General features: G+C 39.9%; 1 protein-coding gene across 1 annotated transcript; it reads left to right on the forward strand.

Annotated features, from left to right (window-relative positions):
- The first annotated feature begins 5,761 nt into the window (after positions 1 to 5,761).
- Positions 5,762 to 9,780, forward strand: LOC110041078 (uncharacterized). Its single transcript, XM_020746352.2, has one exon. It carries the CDS (start codon positions 5,775 to 5,777, stop codon positions 9,030 to 9,032), a length of 3,258 nt encoding a protein of 1,085 aa, XP_020602011.2. The 5' UTR covers positions 5,762 to 5,774; the 3' UTR covers positions 9,033 to 9,780.
- The last annotated feature ends 6,213 nt before the right edge of the window (positions 9,781 to 15,993 follow it).

The raw sequence follows: 15,993 nt of genomic DNA on the forward strand, positions 1-15,993 counted from the left end.
TAGTCAGCCACGGACGTCCATGTGCGCCGTCGAATTCTTCTATCCGGGATCTCACGATCATTACAAGAAGGACAGCAGCTCGAAGAAACTCGATTAACTCTTCACGGTTGTCGTGGTAATCCATAAATGCCACCCTCCCGCCAGAATTGGCAATTGCTGGGTTTTGGGTATCTCGCAGGACTTTATGCATGGCCAAATCTTTCTATCATTTGTAAGAAATGCAGTCGTCCTTTTTGACCCAGATTAGTATGCTGAGCCCAGTATCGAAATTCTGTGAAGATAAGGGTGGAAGTGTTGAATGTGTTTAGCAGTGGTTTACACATGTCTAAGATGCCAGCAAGTGGCACATAATCAGCGACTCAATTCGCACAAACTATTTGTATAATTTTGCCTCGCACTCTTTATGTAAATTCATTTTTACACCTTTATTAACTCGCAGAATATGAAAATGGCGTCACGAAGACTCCGAAACGTCGGTTTTTTCGTTAGCTTTACGCATAGCTAAATCCTTATTGATAAAAAAGGAAGGAAATGAGATTTCTGGAACTCACGAAAAAGCGTCATCGTTATTACAATTTGGGATAGCTGCGTTATCCCAAAACATTACAGTCAACAACAGTACGGGTGTAAGCAAACCTGCTATGAACAATAACACACAGGCGGCCCTCCGCAGTTCAGTTTTTTTCTCGAGGACGGCTGTATACAGTCTAGTGCATGCGGTAAGTTAAAGCGGTAAGTTGCTTTAGTCGCTAGTTGTTGCTGGTGTGTTTACAACGTATAATTTCTGCTTCCACGCTACTTGCCATGGCCATCTTGCTTATTCGGGATATAAAACGTCCTCAAATAATTCAGATAGTGGTTAAGGCTCGCGGAAGTCACAGAATTAAAGCCCTTGCTAGGAGTGGGTTAGGAGTCACGTTACCATCCTATGAGAGGAGGAAACTGAAGATAACGAGCTGAGGAATGGAATCGGAACAGTGTTATTTTGCGTGTAATCTCGAGGCGTATTTCTTGCCACTTGAGCTGATGTACTCTCTTTAAAGAGAGGATCAGTTAAGCAAAACAGTGTAGTGTGGTCACGGAGGATCGAATTAATATTTTCTTCATTCCCATTCCGCCATAAAAACGCTTTCCGCATCCCGGGGGCCGGAGAGTGCAAATTATGTTTCCACCACCAAGGTATTTCCATCCCGTATCCCGTTATATTTTAAACCCATCCCGCATACCACCAAGCCCTTGGGGTAATCATTTAGCTGCATTTGCCTTCTTGGAATTTCGGGAAACCCTCGAGTGTTTCGTAATTTTCACTTTTCAGTGGTAAGTAGTTAATCTTGTATTGGTTTCCCTCTCGCCAGTTTAGAGTAATTTCTAGCTAGGATATTTATAAATTAAAATCAGGAAGCGATGTTTCAACTCAAACTCAAAGCTGTTTGGTTCTGTGATCTCCAGGTCTGTTAAAATGGAATTGGGGAACTCAAGAATATCATCAATTAAATGGTGCAAACTACATTATAATTAGTACCCGACGCAAAGAGTAATTGCACAGACATGCGTGTGTTAAAATGTGAATTGGAAGTTGGATTTCATCGAAACATTCGCAATAAAATGGATTGATGAATATTATTTGAGAGCCATTGGACGGCTATCTCGTCTGTATTTAGCAAAGACGACAGTTCAAAGGTAAATCGTTAATGGCCTTATGGAAAGATCACGTGTAGAAAAAATTTCCTTTTTCCAGTTTCTGCTTGACACGTCAGATACTGTGAAATTGAAATGTGTGGATAATTTATGCGAGGAACACAGTTATTAACAGTAACACACTGATGCCTCTCTTCAGTTTTTCTTAATGCCTGAGAAAAGCGGATGTGGCTGCTCACAGACTACTACACAGCGGTAAGCTATCCGTTATTTTCTTTACAACAAAGCATAATTTCAGCTTCTAATGATATAACTTATCATGTCCATCTTGCTCATTCGAGATCATGAAAACCTCCGTCAGAAATTGTGTGGCCTAATGGTTAAGGCGTAAAGAGGTCCTGAATCAAGTTTTCTCGCTCGCACTAATATGTTAGCAGTGTAATGGTGAGGCGCTGTAGCAAATGCTACGTGCATCTTTTGACAGGTCATTACAATTCCCCACATTCAGGCTTGAGAATTGGCCATAAATCAATAAAACCCACATGTATACATACTGGCCCTACTCTACGGACGAAAAACAAAACAGTGCAACATTATCACGTAACAATAAACCTTCAATCGTTCGTACACAGCTTGATTTAGCCCTAGTAAAACTTTGTTCGATTTTATCCGAGTAAATAACTCGGGTCTCAACGGCACATCGAACTAGACAATTTACAACCACGGGTATTGCATTACCGTGCTGGTAAGCGAGGAGGATAACGAGTAATAAAAGACAAGTTTATGTTGGTTACTCGGTCTCTCGAGGCGCAATTGGTGCTCCTTAAACGTCCATGTCCGCTCCTAAGTAATCATTTTTGTAAAACCGTAGAATTCACCGAGGAATTGCAATTTGCTGTTTTTGTTCCGTACAACGCCTTTAATTTTAATTAAATGCGTTCTACGCATCTCGCTTGCCGAAGAGTGCATATTATGCTTCGGTCAACAAGTTTAATCTCGCATCGCGCCAAACCTCTGCGTAATACGTCGTGGAGTATTTCGTAGTTTCCACTTTGAACCATTTCCAGTAGAAAGTTACTACCGTTAATGTTTCTTTTCCGGTCTTTATCTAACCAGTTGAAAATAAGATATAGCCGAGGCTAATTTAAATAATCGCAAAGTCGAAGCTGCTTGGTTCTGTGATTTCAGGGTGTGTTACAATGAAAATAGGGAAGAACGCATTCGATAAAATCGAGAAAACTACATCAATAAAATGGTAAATTCACGGTCTCTCTTGTCATAAAAGTATCATCATAATAGACCGAGCAATATCAGTCCTTCTACGAAAACTTGCCTTATTTGTCTTTAAAGCGTGTCAATCTTTACAGACTATGACAGGAAACTGAAGGTCGAATTGTTATTGATCAGTAACACACCTTAAAAGGATCAAGTGCAGGTATATATTTTTTGTTTTCGCTTGTCACGTCAGATGCTGTGAAACTGAAATGGTTTTATGGATTGATAATTTATACGAGCAGTACAATTATCTGAAGGAAAAACAATCGCTTATCTGTAGTTTTTCTTGAGGAAAACGGACGGCTGCACACAGGCTACAAAACAATAGTAAGTTATTTAGTCGCTAGTTTTTTCTTCTTGTTTTTTTCTTTTAAAACAATCTATAATTTCGGTTTCTATAATGCCACTTACCATATCCATCTGGCTTGTTCCAAATATCACGAACTGAAAAGTCCTTCGAATAATTGTGTAGCCTACTGGTCAAGGCGCGCGGAGGTCTCGGAATAAAATCTTTTGTTAGCAGTTATTCGCCAGGAGTCTCTAGATCCACTCGCATTTCGTCACCCTACTATGGCCGACACTAAGGATAACGAGGAATAATGAAATTCGACTGAGTTCAATTTCTGTGGCCCCTCGAGGCGTATTTCGAGCTGGTTGATCTGATGTACGCTCCTAAGAGAACAGTTAAGCAAAACTGTTAGGTTCATAGGAAAAGTGCGATTTGTTGTTTTTCACACAGTATCTCGCCATTCAATTCAAAAGCGTAACACGTCCCGATCGAGTGCCAAAGAGTGCATATCATGTTTCTACCAACTGAGGTGCGTGTGTTAACATCCCGTATCCCGCTATATTCAAAACCCATCCCGCATACCGCCAAGCGCATGCGTGATATGATCATCTGTTTCCTTGGGATTTCGGAAAACAACCAAATTTTCACATTTTCACATTTCAAATGGGCGCTTTGTAGCTCAGCTATATATCGCTCAAATTTGAGTAATGAATCCTTTACCTAGTATCTCAGTTTACTTCTTCAAAGGTACTGTTACTGTTAATTTGATATTCATAAATTGTTTAGTCCATTTTTAAGAAAATTATTTGCCATCGGATTCATTTACAAACACTTTCTGACACCGTTTCATACCCGTCAAGATGGCTTCCAAAACCGTGATCAGACCTGCTATATTCGAAATCAATTTTTACGACAAGTGCAGAAATTCTCGCACACTCATTGGCAACTTTCACAGTCAATAAGCGGACAGAGACATGATTTGACAATTTATGCGATGTGTCAACGAGCGCGTGCGGATAATTTGACAACTTGATTTCGTAAAAAAACAAATTGGCGTCAGTTTTCCATGCGTCTGTCCTATTATTGACAATGAATTTCGTTATAACATTGGCAAAGTAGCTGTGGATCTACGAGGCGATAGGCGAGTGAATTTGCAGCTACTTTGAAATGTTATGGCGAAATTCATAGTCAATAACAGTACAGACGCATGAAAAGTTTGACGTAAAATTTGTTAAGTAGTGAACACACTATAAAAGAAGGCTTGGAAAGAGTAATTTCTTGTCAGTTGCAATGACACTTATTCCTCATTTATTCTTCACGTGTGCTTTTTATTTGTTAATGTAAGGTAAGGTTCACTCATGGCTTGAGCAAAAGTTAACGTTGCGTCGCCATTTTCATTGGTAATGTTATAGTCAAAGTATCTCATCTTACCAGAGCTTATCCTTGTTTACATGTCATTAACCCACCACAGGTGGCCCAATTTCAGTATATTTGCATCATTATCTCTTTACGAGACATATAAAAAGTATAAGAGAGCGTGATTAATAATTTACTCATGACCTTCGTTTTAAGAGATCGCACGGAAAATACTGCTATTGCTGTAAATTGGCCATAACACATTTTCCTTTAAACTCATCTAAGGTTGTCTTCTTGTCATTTATTATGATTTTACAGTGTTGTAGGCGTCTTAACGACCGATTAAGGTTTATTTTGCCTTCACTACACAACCAAACACACTCAAAAGTTGAGGCATAGGCGCTTTGGTCAGCCAGGCTTAAGATATGCTTTAATTAAAACAATAAGCTTTCAACAAAGTGGATAAGAGAGACATCAAGTAACGTCCTAGATGCGCCAAAGCCGGACACCTAAACCCCAAAACCTCTTGTTAGGAAAAATAAGGACCGTGTGCCCCCGACCAAATGCAGTGGCACCACCTTTGGGATTTTAAGATTGATCTATAAACAACAGAATCAAAGATAAATCAGATAACGCTAATTACACAATAAAAATAGACCTTATGCGAAAGTGATAGTGGCAAGGCTGACCGTAGAATGTCACAAGTTTCAACCGTCTCTTCTTACAAACTTTCTACCCATGAGCCTTCGCGTACTACGCTCGCACCCAGTTCTCTGTTCCGTGTCGGCAAAATATCAATTTATGTCAATACCGATGATCAGAAATTACATTTTGTGAGTAGGGCGGTTTTCTTCTTTGGGTGCTGCAACAACAGTATTTTCGATACGATCTCGTACAACGAAGGTAATCATTAATCATACACCCTCTCTTTTACCGTATAATTGTCTCGTAAAGTGACAATGACTCAAACATGCTGAACTTGGGCCACCTGTGAAGCGACTAGGGGTACTTATTTCTGCTCCCCCTCCCTCCTTCCACCATCCTCCTAGATGGGTTGCATGCTAGTCCATAGCAAGATTACGCACCGGCATTAAATTGTCTGGTGCTCAATTGTACCGCTGGTTTGGTAAAGGTACGAAGGTATGATGCTAATTTACATTTAAAAAAGTCTGATTTTCCAGATCATCTTTTTTCAGGGTTTAGAGACGAGAAAGCTATGAACAGCATGGAAGACATTTTACAAGTCATCTGTATTGGCTTAGCTGTTGCAACTTTTCTTCTCAACACTGGTCGTGGTTTCAAAGCCATTGAGGTCTGCAAAGAATGTTTGATTTTCCTAAATAATGAAGTGCCTGAAAAAGAATACAAATATTTCAATTTAGTTAACATTGTTATACATAAAACCCTGTTCATAGCGTACTCTCTTGTGACTGATTACACAAATACAACAAAATACGGCTGGAAACTTCTTCACTTTTATCGCGAGTGTGGCGAAACAGCCAAGGAAGGGAATATCACGATAGCGCTGGCCAACATGTGTGAACACCAATTCAAATACGCAGAAGCAAGAGAACTTTACAACAAAGCCATGAAAATCATGAGAGAAATAGGCGATAGAAATGGAGAGGCTTATTCTTCTGGGAAGTTTGGAGCCATGTCTTATCGTCTCTGTGAATATGACGAAGCTAAATCATATCTTGAGAAAGCACTTGGTATAAAAATAGAAATTGGTGACAGACAGGGAGAAGCAACCTGTTACGCAAGCTTAGGAATTGTATCTGAATCTCTTGATGAATATGACAGAGCTAAGGAATATCTCGAGAAAGCACTTGCTATCAGAAAAGAAATTGGTGATAGAAAAGGAGAAGCAACCTGTTACGGTAACTTAGGAGTTGTGTTTCAATCCGTTGATGAGTATTACAAAGTTAAAGAATGTCTTCAGAAAGCACTTTCCGTCAGGATAGAAATTGGTGACAGAGAAGGAGAAGCAGCAGATTACGGAAACTTTGGAACTGTGTTTAAATCTCTTGGAGAATATGGCAAAGCTAGAGAATACCTTGAGAAGTCACTAGCCATTAGGATAGAAATTGGTGACAGAATAGGAGAAGCAAGCTGTTACGGAAACTTAGGAGTTGTGTTTCAATCTCTTGGCGAATATGGCAAAGCTAAAGAATATCTTGAGAAAGCACTTGCCATCAGGATCGAAATTGGTGACAGAGGAGGAGAAGCAGCAGATTATTGCAACTTAGGAGCTGTGTTTAAATCTCTTGGTGAATATGGCAAAGCTAGAGAATATCTTGAGAAGTCATTAGCCATTAGGATAGAAACTGGTGACAGAGGAGGAGAAGCAGCGGATTACGGCAACTTAGGAGCTGTGTTTAAATCTCTTGGTGAATATGACAAAGCTAAGGAATATCTTGACAAAGCACTGGACATCAGGATAGAAATTGGCGACAGACGAGGAGAGGCAGCAGATTACGGCAACTTAGGAGCTGTGTTTAAATCTCTTGGTGAATATGAACAAGCTAAAGAATATATTGAGAGAGCACTTGCCATCAGAATAGAAATTAGTGACAGAAAAGGAGAAGCAAGCTGTAAAGGAAACTTAGGAATTGTGTTTGAATCTATTGGTGAATATGGCAAAGCTAATGAATATCTGGAGGACTCACTTGCCATCAGTATAGAAATTGGTGACAGAGAAGGAGAAGCAACCTGTTACGGAAACTTAGGAATTTTGTTTGAATCTCTTGGTGAATATGACAGAGCTAAAGGATATCTGGAGAAAGCAGTTGCCATCAGAAAACAAATTGGTGACAGAGAAGGAGAAGCAGCAGAGTATGGAAACTTAGGAACTGTACTTCAATCTCTCGGTGAATATGACAAAGGCAAAGATTATTTCGAGAGAGCCCTTTCAATTAGTCGAGATATTGGAGACCTTGAAAAAGAGATTGAATCTCTTTGCAACCTTACACAGGTGGAGTTATCCCAAGGGAAGATCCAGGAGGCGTTGGACTATCTGCTCTTGAGTATGGACAAAAGCGAAAGTTTGCGTGGTTTTCTAAGAGACAATGATCAGTTTAAGATATCGTTTTCAGACGTTTACGATTTTTCTTACCAGAAACTTAGTTTACTGTATTGTTCATCTGGAAATCCTAACAATGCCCTTTACGTTCAAGAGTTGGCACGAGCTAGAGCCTTGGCAGACTTGATGACGATTCAATATTCTGTTACATGGGAAATCTCAGCTAATCCGATGTCTTGGTTTGGCATTGCGAATATTATGAAAAAACAAAGTAACTGCACTTGCCTGTACATTTCTTATAATTCTCAATTTGTGTTTTTGTGGATTCTTAAATCAAGCGGTGTCATTCATTTTCGGACAATAAGGGTACACGAGAACATTGCTGGTGCAGGATCACTTGGCAGTTTAGACGAATACTTTGCTAAAAGTTTTCGAGGTTTTGATATTTCACCTGAGGGAGATTGCGAAGATCGATCATTAAATTGCATGGAGTCAGAACTAAGTTCAAGCCAAGAAGAGGGCCTCGCATCTTTGCGACTTGAAGAAGATGTAGATGAAAGGAGTGAAAACCCCGAGTCAAGCCTTTCTTTGTATCACAGAATGATTATCGGTCCTGTTGCGGACTTGCTTAAGGAGCGCGAAATCATCATTGTTCCTGATCGCTTCTTGAACCAACTTCCATTTGCCGCATTAATTGATAAAGATGGAAAGTATTTATCCGAAACATTTAGGATTCGCATCGTTCCTTCTTTGACGACTCTCAAGCTCATTCAGGACATTCCAGCAGACTATCATTATCAGAATGGAGCCCTGATCGTAGGAGATCCAGATGTTGGTAGAGTACGTTACAAGGGAAGCAAAACGAAGTTTTCTAGATTACCCTTTGCAGTAAATGAAGCGGCCATGATTGGGCGACTGCTGGGTGTACAGCCTTTGGTAGGAGAGCACGCCACAAAGCAGGCGGTACTTGAAAGGTTACCTTTAGTGGGCCTGGTACACTTCGCTGCACATGGTAATGCCGAAAGAGGTGAAATTGCCCTTTCTCCCGTACGCTCTACTAATAGAATTCCAAAAGAGGAAGATTACCTTTTGACGATGCCTGACATTGCGCAAGTTGAACTGCGAGCTAAACTGGTGGTACTTAGCTGCTGTCATAGTGCACGTGGGCAGATAAGAGCTGAGGGAGTTATTGGAATCGCTCGAGCGTTCTTAGGATCTGGTGCACGGTCAGTACTGGTGGCTCTTTGGGCAATAAGCGACAGTGTTACAGAGCAGCTGATGTGTCGTTTCTACGAGCATCTTGTTCGCGGGGAGAGTGCCAGTGAATCTCTTCACCAGGCCATGAAATGGATGAGAGGTAACGGCTTTGCCAAGGTTCGCGACTGGGCACCATTTGTGCTGATTGGAGATGACGTGACATTTGACTTTGGAAAAGAGGAAAAATACGAGTAGATTTCTTTGAATAAGAAAGCTTATTATTAATTTTAACCTGATCCTGGATTTGAACACAAATTGCCAGATTCTAATCATGGTAACCATTCAGCAATAAGATAACGAGGTAGAGATTTATATCGGCAGATTTGCCCCTGATCTGCTATATAATATATAATAATAATATTACAATCCGAGGACCGTCGAGTTATGGTCGAACTGGCATAACCTAGCTACTGACCGACTTATCAAACAAACAGAAAATCTTTTTATACAAATTTACATATTATATTTATTCCAGAAGCAAATTATATATACATTTACGTCAGAAAGTTTTTCAGAAAACGCGAAATTGAAGCTTTTTTCAGAAATGGATTAGTCTCGTGTCGTCTGTTGATCACTACACGGTTTTCTCAAACCAGAAGAGATTTCATAAAACAGCTTGGTACGAAGCATTAATTTTTTAACTTACCTTCGTGATCCCTTAGTTCCATTAGAAGAATTGCTAGTCCTAAACAGTGCTTTATTGTTGATTAGAATTAGCTGCATGCATCCGACGGGATGGTTGCACCTTGGTTTTCCCGGGAAGCTCATGCAGGTAGTTATTTTTATTTTGTCCTGTTGATAGTAATAATAACGAAAATTTTAAAAGGATGACACATCAGCGTATTAAACACTAGTACTGTTATCAAAGGGGTCCTGTAAAGTCAACTATAGTGAAATTAGGGTAAGAAGCTAAGGTGAATAAAGGTAAAAACGTGCAAGCAAAGGCGTGCAAAATTAATGAAAATGTTCACTTTACCATTTTTTAAACACATTGAAGTCTTCAAGTTATAGATCTAAATTCGATCGGTAACTCGTTAAAAATGTTGGCTCCTTGATAGTGAAAGCTCTTCTTCCCAAATTCCAGGCAAACTTTAGGTAGTTTCACTGATAAATCGTTGTTCCTTGTGTTCTTAGAGTGAAGTGATCTTTCAAAGTAGGTCTTAAGGGTGTGCAAACATTATTTTGAAGACATTCGAAGACACACTGACTGCTTTTGCGCTTAATTACGTTTTATGCTGATGGTAGTTTTAGATCGCTGTTACCAATAATTTTCAAATTGCATTGTTTAATGTTCTTTATCAGACCTTTTCGGGCGTCTGACCAACCAAGACCAAGTGATCCACAGTATGTAAAGATAGGCAAGATCATTGTTTTATAGCGGATTGTTTTAGCAAAGTTTTGGTCGATCGACGAACAGATTGACCTTAAAAGGTTAGCTCTGCCCGCTGCTTTCTTGTAAATTCTATCAAAGGGTGATGTAAGGTTCAAATTTGGCTTTAGGTCAACGCCCAAGTACTTGTAAACAAACGTGTTGTTGATACGTGTCCCACTAACAGAGATATTAAGCTCATTCCCCTGAAGATTGATTCTTTTGGCAGTTCCAAAGAGCATAGCCTCAGTCTTCCCTTTTTTTTTTTTAACACACTGGGGATTTAACCCCCTCCCAGCGCTAAACAGGTGCAAGTACACCAATTTTGCTTCGTTTTTCGTTAAGCTTTGCTTATATCCTTGGATTACTGTCTTGATCATTTTAGTTGGAAAAAACTGACAAAATGTAAAAAATTATGACGTCATAATTAATGACGTTAACAACACGTGATATATGACGTTTATAATTTCACACTATAAACCACATCAAATGATAAAGCACGACTAGGAGAACAATGTACTGAAAACCGTTTCTCAATATGACAAATATTTTATGAATTATAACAATTTAAATTAATTTCAGTGTCGATCCGGAACAATACTTTTTCCTTAAACTCAACCCTCTTGGTTTACTTTCTTCAGCTTTCATTGAAAAATGCTACTAATTCGATAAAATGAAGATCTTGGTGTACCTAACAATCGTATCGTTTTAGATTTTTTGTTTTCTCCTTTAGAACGATAATTTATTCTCTTAAATAATAGCTGACGTAACTTTTTGTGACGTCACACAATAGTTTTTGGTTGCTTATAAACGCATGAATAACTTTAATTTGGATTTTTTTAGCTATACCCGTTCTTTTCATCACAAGCAATCAGCCTGCAATATAAGTGGAGTTGCAAACGCGAAAAAGAACTTTCATTTCGAAAATTTTATCTCAGGGGTATCACTGCTTTACTGAATGAGCATTCCTTGAAGTTCAAATTGTCATATCTCCTTTAATATTTCAGATATTAAAAAACGGTTTTCAGTTTTCAACTTCTCTCATTGCCCTCTTTTGAAAGCGTTAAAATAATGTTGGAATTTCCAAACTTTAAATTAAGAGTATGGTTTGACGTCATCGACAATGACGTCATCATCTGAATTTTTCTGCCACTTTTGTGGACTTGAGTCCTCTATCCACTTGCCAAGTTTGATAATGGTATGTCAAGTTTATTTGAAGTTATGCTAAAATGAGCGCTCAAAGGGGTTTTTATCCCCAGTGTGAAATTGAATAACAGTTCGTTTTCTTTGAGCCGACAACAAAAGTTGTTAATGTCTTCTTGAGGTTTCTTTGGATCGTGACAATGTCATTTGGATTAGCTCGAGGTATAAATTACAGAGTCATCTGCCTAAGTAATTATTTTGAAAATTGCAGCGGTTTATGGACATTGTCAAAATGGACTATGAACAGAACAGGCCCCAGGATACTCTCCTGTGGTAGGCCTGAAAAAACTGGTTGAGCTTCTGGTAATACACCTTTATATTGGACAGCCTGTGTTCTACCAAAAAGATACCAAGGAGATTCGGCTAGTGAATCTGCGTAGTGCTTACTTCCACTTTCTGTTAAAGAGGCACTGCTCGCTTGTTTTTCATGTTCTTTTACGGAGACACTGATTTCCTATTTTGTTCTTGTTGCATGACAACAACCTTGTCTTTCGATTCAGTATCGAGATCCAAGATGGCGTCCACGGAGGCTACGATGAACCGCCGTTCACGTTTGCATTTACATGTTAATTGGTTCTTACTTATGATCATTTAGGGTACCGACTCAAATAGATTCCATGTTACCGTGTTGCCGGCCGTGCGTCTGTTCAGTAATTGATCATGATCAGAGAAGACGTCAAACTGTGTTAAGAACATCAGCGACACACTCACCTAACGGCTCGTGTGCAACGTTTTTGTTCTTGGCACATTTTGACGTAATCTGTGATCAATTAATGATGAGACGCACGGCAACATGGAATCTATTTGTTAAACTTGTTTCCTTCCTGGCTCTCGCGTGATTCCCCCCCACCCAAAAAAAAGGCTTAATAAAAGGGGACAGATTAATTTTTGCGAGAAGATAACCCCCCCCCCTTCGAGAAGACTGATTAATGAGAATAGAGAGCAGTAATAGGTGATCAGTAAGTGAGTTCAGTTGTAAGTAATCAAGATCTGATCTGATATTTTAAATTAACGAAAAATACGTGAAAAACACGCTTGGACTAGAGAGGGAGGGACAAAACCTGCACCTAAAGAAGAAGCTACAGGTCCTCTAGGGGATTTTTAAGAAACGATTAAAAGCAAGCAGAAGAGGGGAAATCAGCTTGTACACCTCTCAAGTATCCCGAGACTCGAAATGCGACTAGGTTACATCGCTAAACACGCGAGAATGCGCGAGGAGCGAAGAAAAGGTTATTAAAGAGGATATCCAACCCACGCTCTGTCCATATTGAGAGATGTTCACGCGTCAAATACACGCGTGGTCCCGCGAGACATAACTAAACACCTGCAGGTTTTTTAAAAAAGGATTAAGTCCCCCAGAGTATTCGTGGAAAGATAAACACAATAAAAATTCAAGAAAGGGCAGAAAAAAACTTTCTATTGTAAATTAACGAAAAGTACGTTCTAAAACTGGCTGGGAAAGCGAAACCCAAAAACAGAGAAAATTAGCTCCTACACTTCTCAAAGATCCGAAGCCGAAAACACGAATGGGTCACACCAATGACCGCGGCAGGTTGCGCTATGAGAGGGAAAATAGTGACGGGCGAGTTACTCTATCGCACGGTCTGTCCAAATCGAGAAATGGACACGCGTGAAAAACACGCGTGGATTTGCGGGTGAGGGTCAAAACCTCCACCTTTAAAAAAAGCTACAAGCCCTCTAGGGGATTTTTAAGGAACGACTAAAAGCAAAGGTCATAAGGAAGGCAGAAACATAACTTCCCGCTTAAATATTCATGAAATACGGCTTAAACTTGTTTGGGAAGCAAATTCGGAGAAGAAGGGAAATCAGTTGGTACACCTCTCAAATATACCAAGACATAAAGTGCGACTGGGTGACATCGCTAAACGCGCAAGGATGCACGAGGAGAGGAGGAGAGGTGATTGGGGAGGATTTCCAACCCACGCTCTCTCTATATCGAGAGATGTTCACGCGTCAAATACAAGCGTGGACGCGCCAGACATGGCTAAAAACCTGCAGCTTTTAAAAAGAGGTTTAAGTCCTCCAGAGTATTCGTGGACAGACAAAAACAATAAAAATTCAAGGAAGGGCAGAAAAAAACTTCCTATTGCAAATTAACGACAAGTGTGCTCTAAACATGGCTGGGAATGCGAAATCCAAAGACATTTAAAATTAGCTCATACACGTCTCAAAGATCCGAAGCCGAAAACACGAATGGGTCACATCTATGACCGCGCGAGGATATGGTGGGAGAGGGTAATATTTGATGGAAGAGTTACCCTAAAGCACGGTCTGTCCAAATCGAGAAATTGTCACTGGTGAAACACAAGAGTGGAGGTTCGAGGGAGGGTCAGATCCTGCACCTTTTAAAAAACCTACAAGCCCTCTAGAGGATTTTCAAGAAACGAGTAAAAGCAAAAGGTTTTGAGGAGGGCAGAAAAAAAACTTACCGCTTAAATGATCATAAAGTACGGCCTAAACTGGTTTGGGAAGCGAATGCCAAGAAGAGGGGAATTCAGCTTGTACACCTCTCAAATATCCCGAGACACAAAATGCGCCTGGGTCACATCACTAAACGCGCGAGGGTGCGCGAGGAGAGGAGGAAAGATGATTGGGGAAGATTTCTAACCTATGCTCTGTCCATATCGAGAGATGCTCAGGCGCCAGATACTCGCGTGGACGCGCAAGACGTGCCTAAAAATCTGCAGGTTTAAAAAAAAAGCTTTAAGTCCTCCGTAGTATTCGTGGACAGAGAAAAACAACAAAAATTCAAGAAAGGGTACATAAATAAACGTCCTATTCTAAATTAACGAAAAATACGCTCTAAACATGTCTGGAGATGCGAAATAAGCTCTTACACGTCTCAAAGATCCGAGACCCAAAACACGGTCACATCAATGACTGCGCGAGGATGCGTTAAGAGGGGGAAAAAAGTGATGGGCGGGTTACTCCAACGCACGGTCTGTCCAAATCAAGAGATGGTCACGCGTGAAACACACGCGAGGACTTGGGAGGGGAGGTCAAAACCTGCACCTTCAGAAAAAGCTACAAGCCCCATCTAGGGGATTGTTAAAGCGGTACTATGATCAAATTTTTACCCCTTGATTTTTTAGATGTATCACAAAGAGTTCCATGAAAGAATAAAAACGCCGTTTACTGTTTTCAAATATCTACATTAGTTCCGAAGATATCTAAGTTTGAAAAATGTGTAAAATATGCAAATGAGATGACTGATGACGTCATACACTCAACCCAATATTATATTAAGTATATAAATAGAGCCATCTCGGTCAATTTACAGCAGAATCCGTTGAAACGTGGTAGGCTATTAGTTCTACGGGAAACACACCTACGGTTATAAAAAATTCTGTTCCTATGGCAACTCACTCTTTTCCAGTCCCCACCGACTTGATTTCAATATGTTAGTGATTTTCAGCTTGAAAAACATTAAACGAGGCCACGAGTTCGAGCAAGCATGTTTATATGCCTGCTGGATCGTGCATATGAGACACCATTAGCAAATATCAAAATAGATCGCCAAAGGTGGCCAGATAAGCCTTTAATATTGGGGAGGTCTGGAACCCAGTATGTTGCCATGGTGACAAAACTGTTAAGCTCGTATTGTGGAGCACATTTAGTAGAGTCTGCAAAGAGTCAAACATTTCTGATTTAAATTGGCTGAGATATCTTTCTTCATCATATTTGATCAAAATTTGGTTGGGTGTATAACGTCATCATTTGGCCAATTTGCATATTTTAAAAACTGGAATATCTCAGGAACGAAAAGAGACATTTGAAAATAGTAAACAGCATTTTTCTTCTCATAAAGACTACTTGTTTTATGTTTTAAAATGGCTTAGATAGGAGAGATGCGATTTTCGTCATGGTACCACTTTAAGAAACGACTTAAAGTAAAAGGTCATAAAGGGGGCAGAAAAAGAACTTCCTGCTTAAATGATCATGAAATACGGCTTAAACTTGAACTTGTTTGGGAAGCGAATTCCGAGAAGAGGGGAAATCAGCTCGTACACCTCTCAAATACCCCGAGACACGAAATGCGACTGGCTTACATCGCTAAACGCGCGAGGATGCGCGAGGAGAGGAGTAAAGGTGATCGGGGAAGATTTCCAACCCACGCTCTGTCCATATCGAGAAATGTTCACGCGTCAAATACACGCGTGGACGTGTGAGACCGCTAAAAGGCTGCAGGTTTGAAAAAATGTTTAAGAATGAATTTTTCTACTTAGCAAACATAGCACGGCAGAAGTCGAAAAATCGATTTTTCTCTCTTTTTGCCCACAAAAAACGCTTAGGTAGATATGAAATGTGATATAGTTTTTTGGAGCTCAAAGCGCTTTAAATTCAAGAAAATCGAGGAAAACGATTGTCGCCTCGACGGTCGCCAAAATTGCCGATTGCAAAGGCTTAAAATTAGTAACCTGAACTTAATTTGCGTTCTTGTGCAAAGGAAAACCAAACTTATCGATAATTTTTCTTGAAAGACAAAGTATTCAGCTATCCAAGCGCCATTTTAGTGTAAAGACGCAATTTTTAAAAGAATCCCTTTCAGTTACTAGGTCCGAT

Source organism: Orbicella faveolata, unplaced genomic scaffold (assembly GCF_042242905.1).
Source record: "Orbicella faveolata isolate gen_17 unplaced genomic scaffold, um_ofav_v1 contig_25, whole genome shotgun sequence".
NCBI classification, from domain to species: Eukaryota; Metazoa; Cnidaria; class Anthozoa; order Scleractinia; family Merulinidae; genus Orbicella; species Orbicella faveolata.

Coding starts and splice junctions, on each gene's coding strand:
- LOC110041078 (XM_020746352.2), top strand. CDS start 5,775: ATGAACAGCATGGAAGACATTTTACAAGTCATCTGTATTGGCTTAGCT.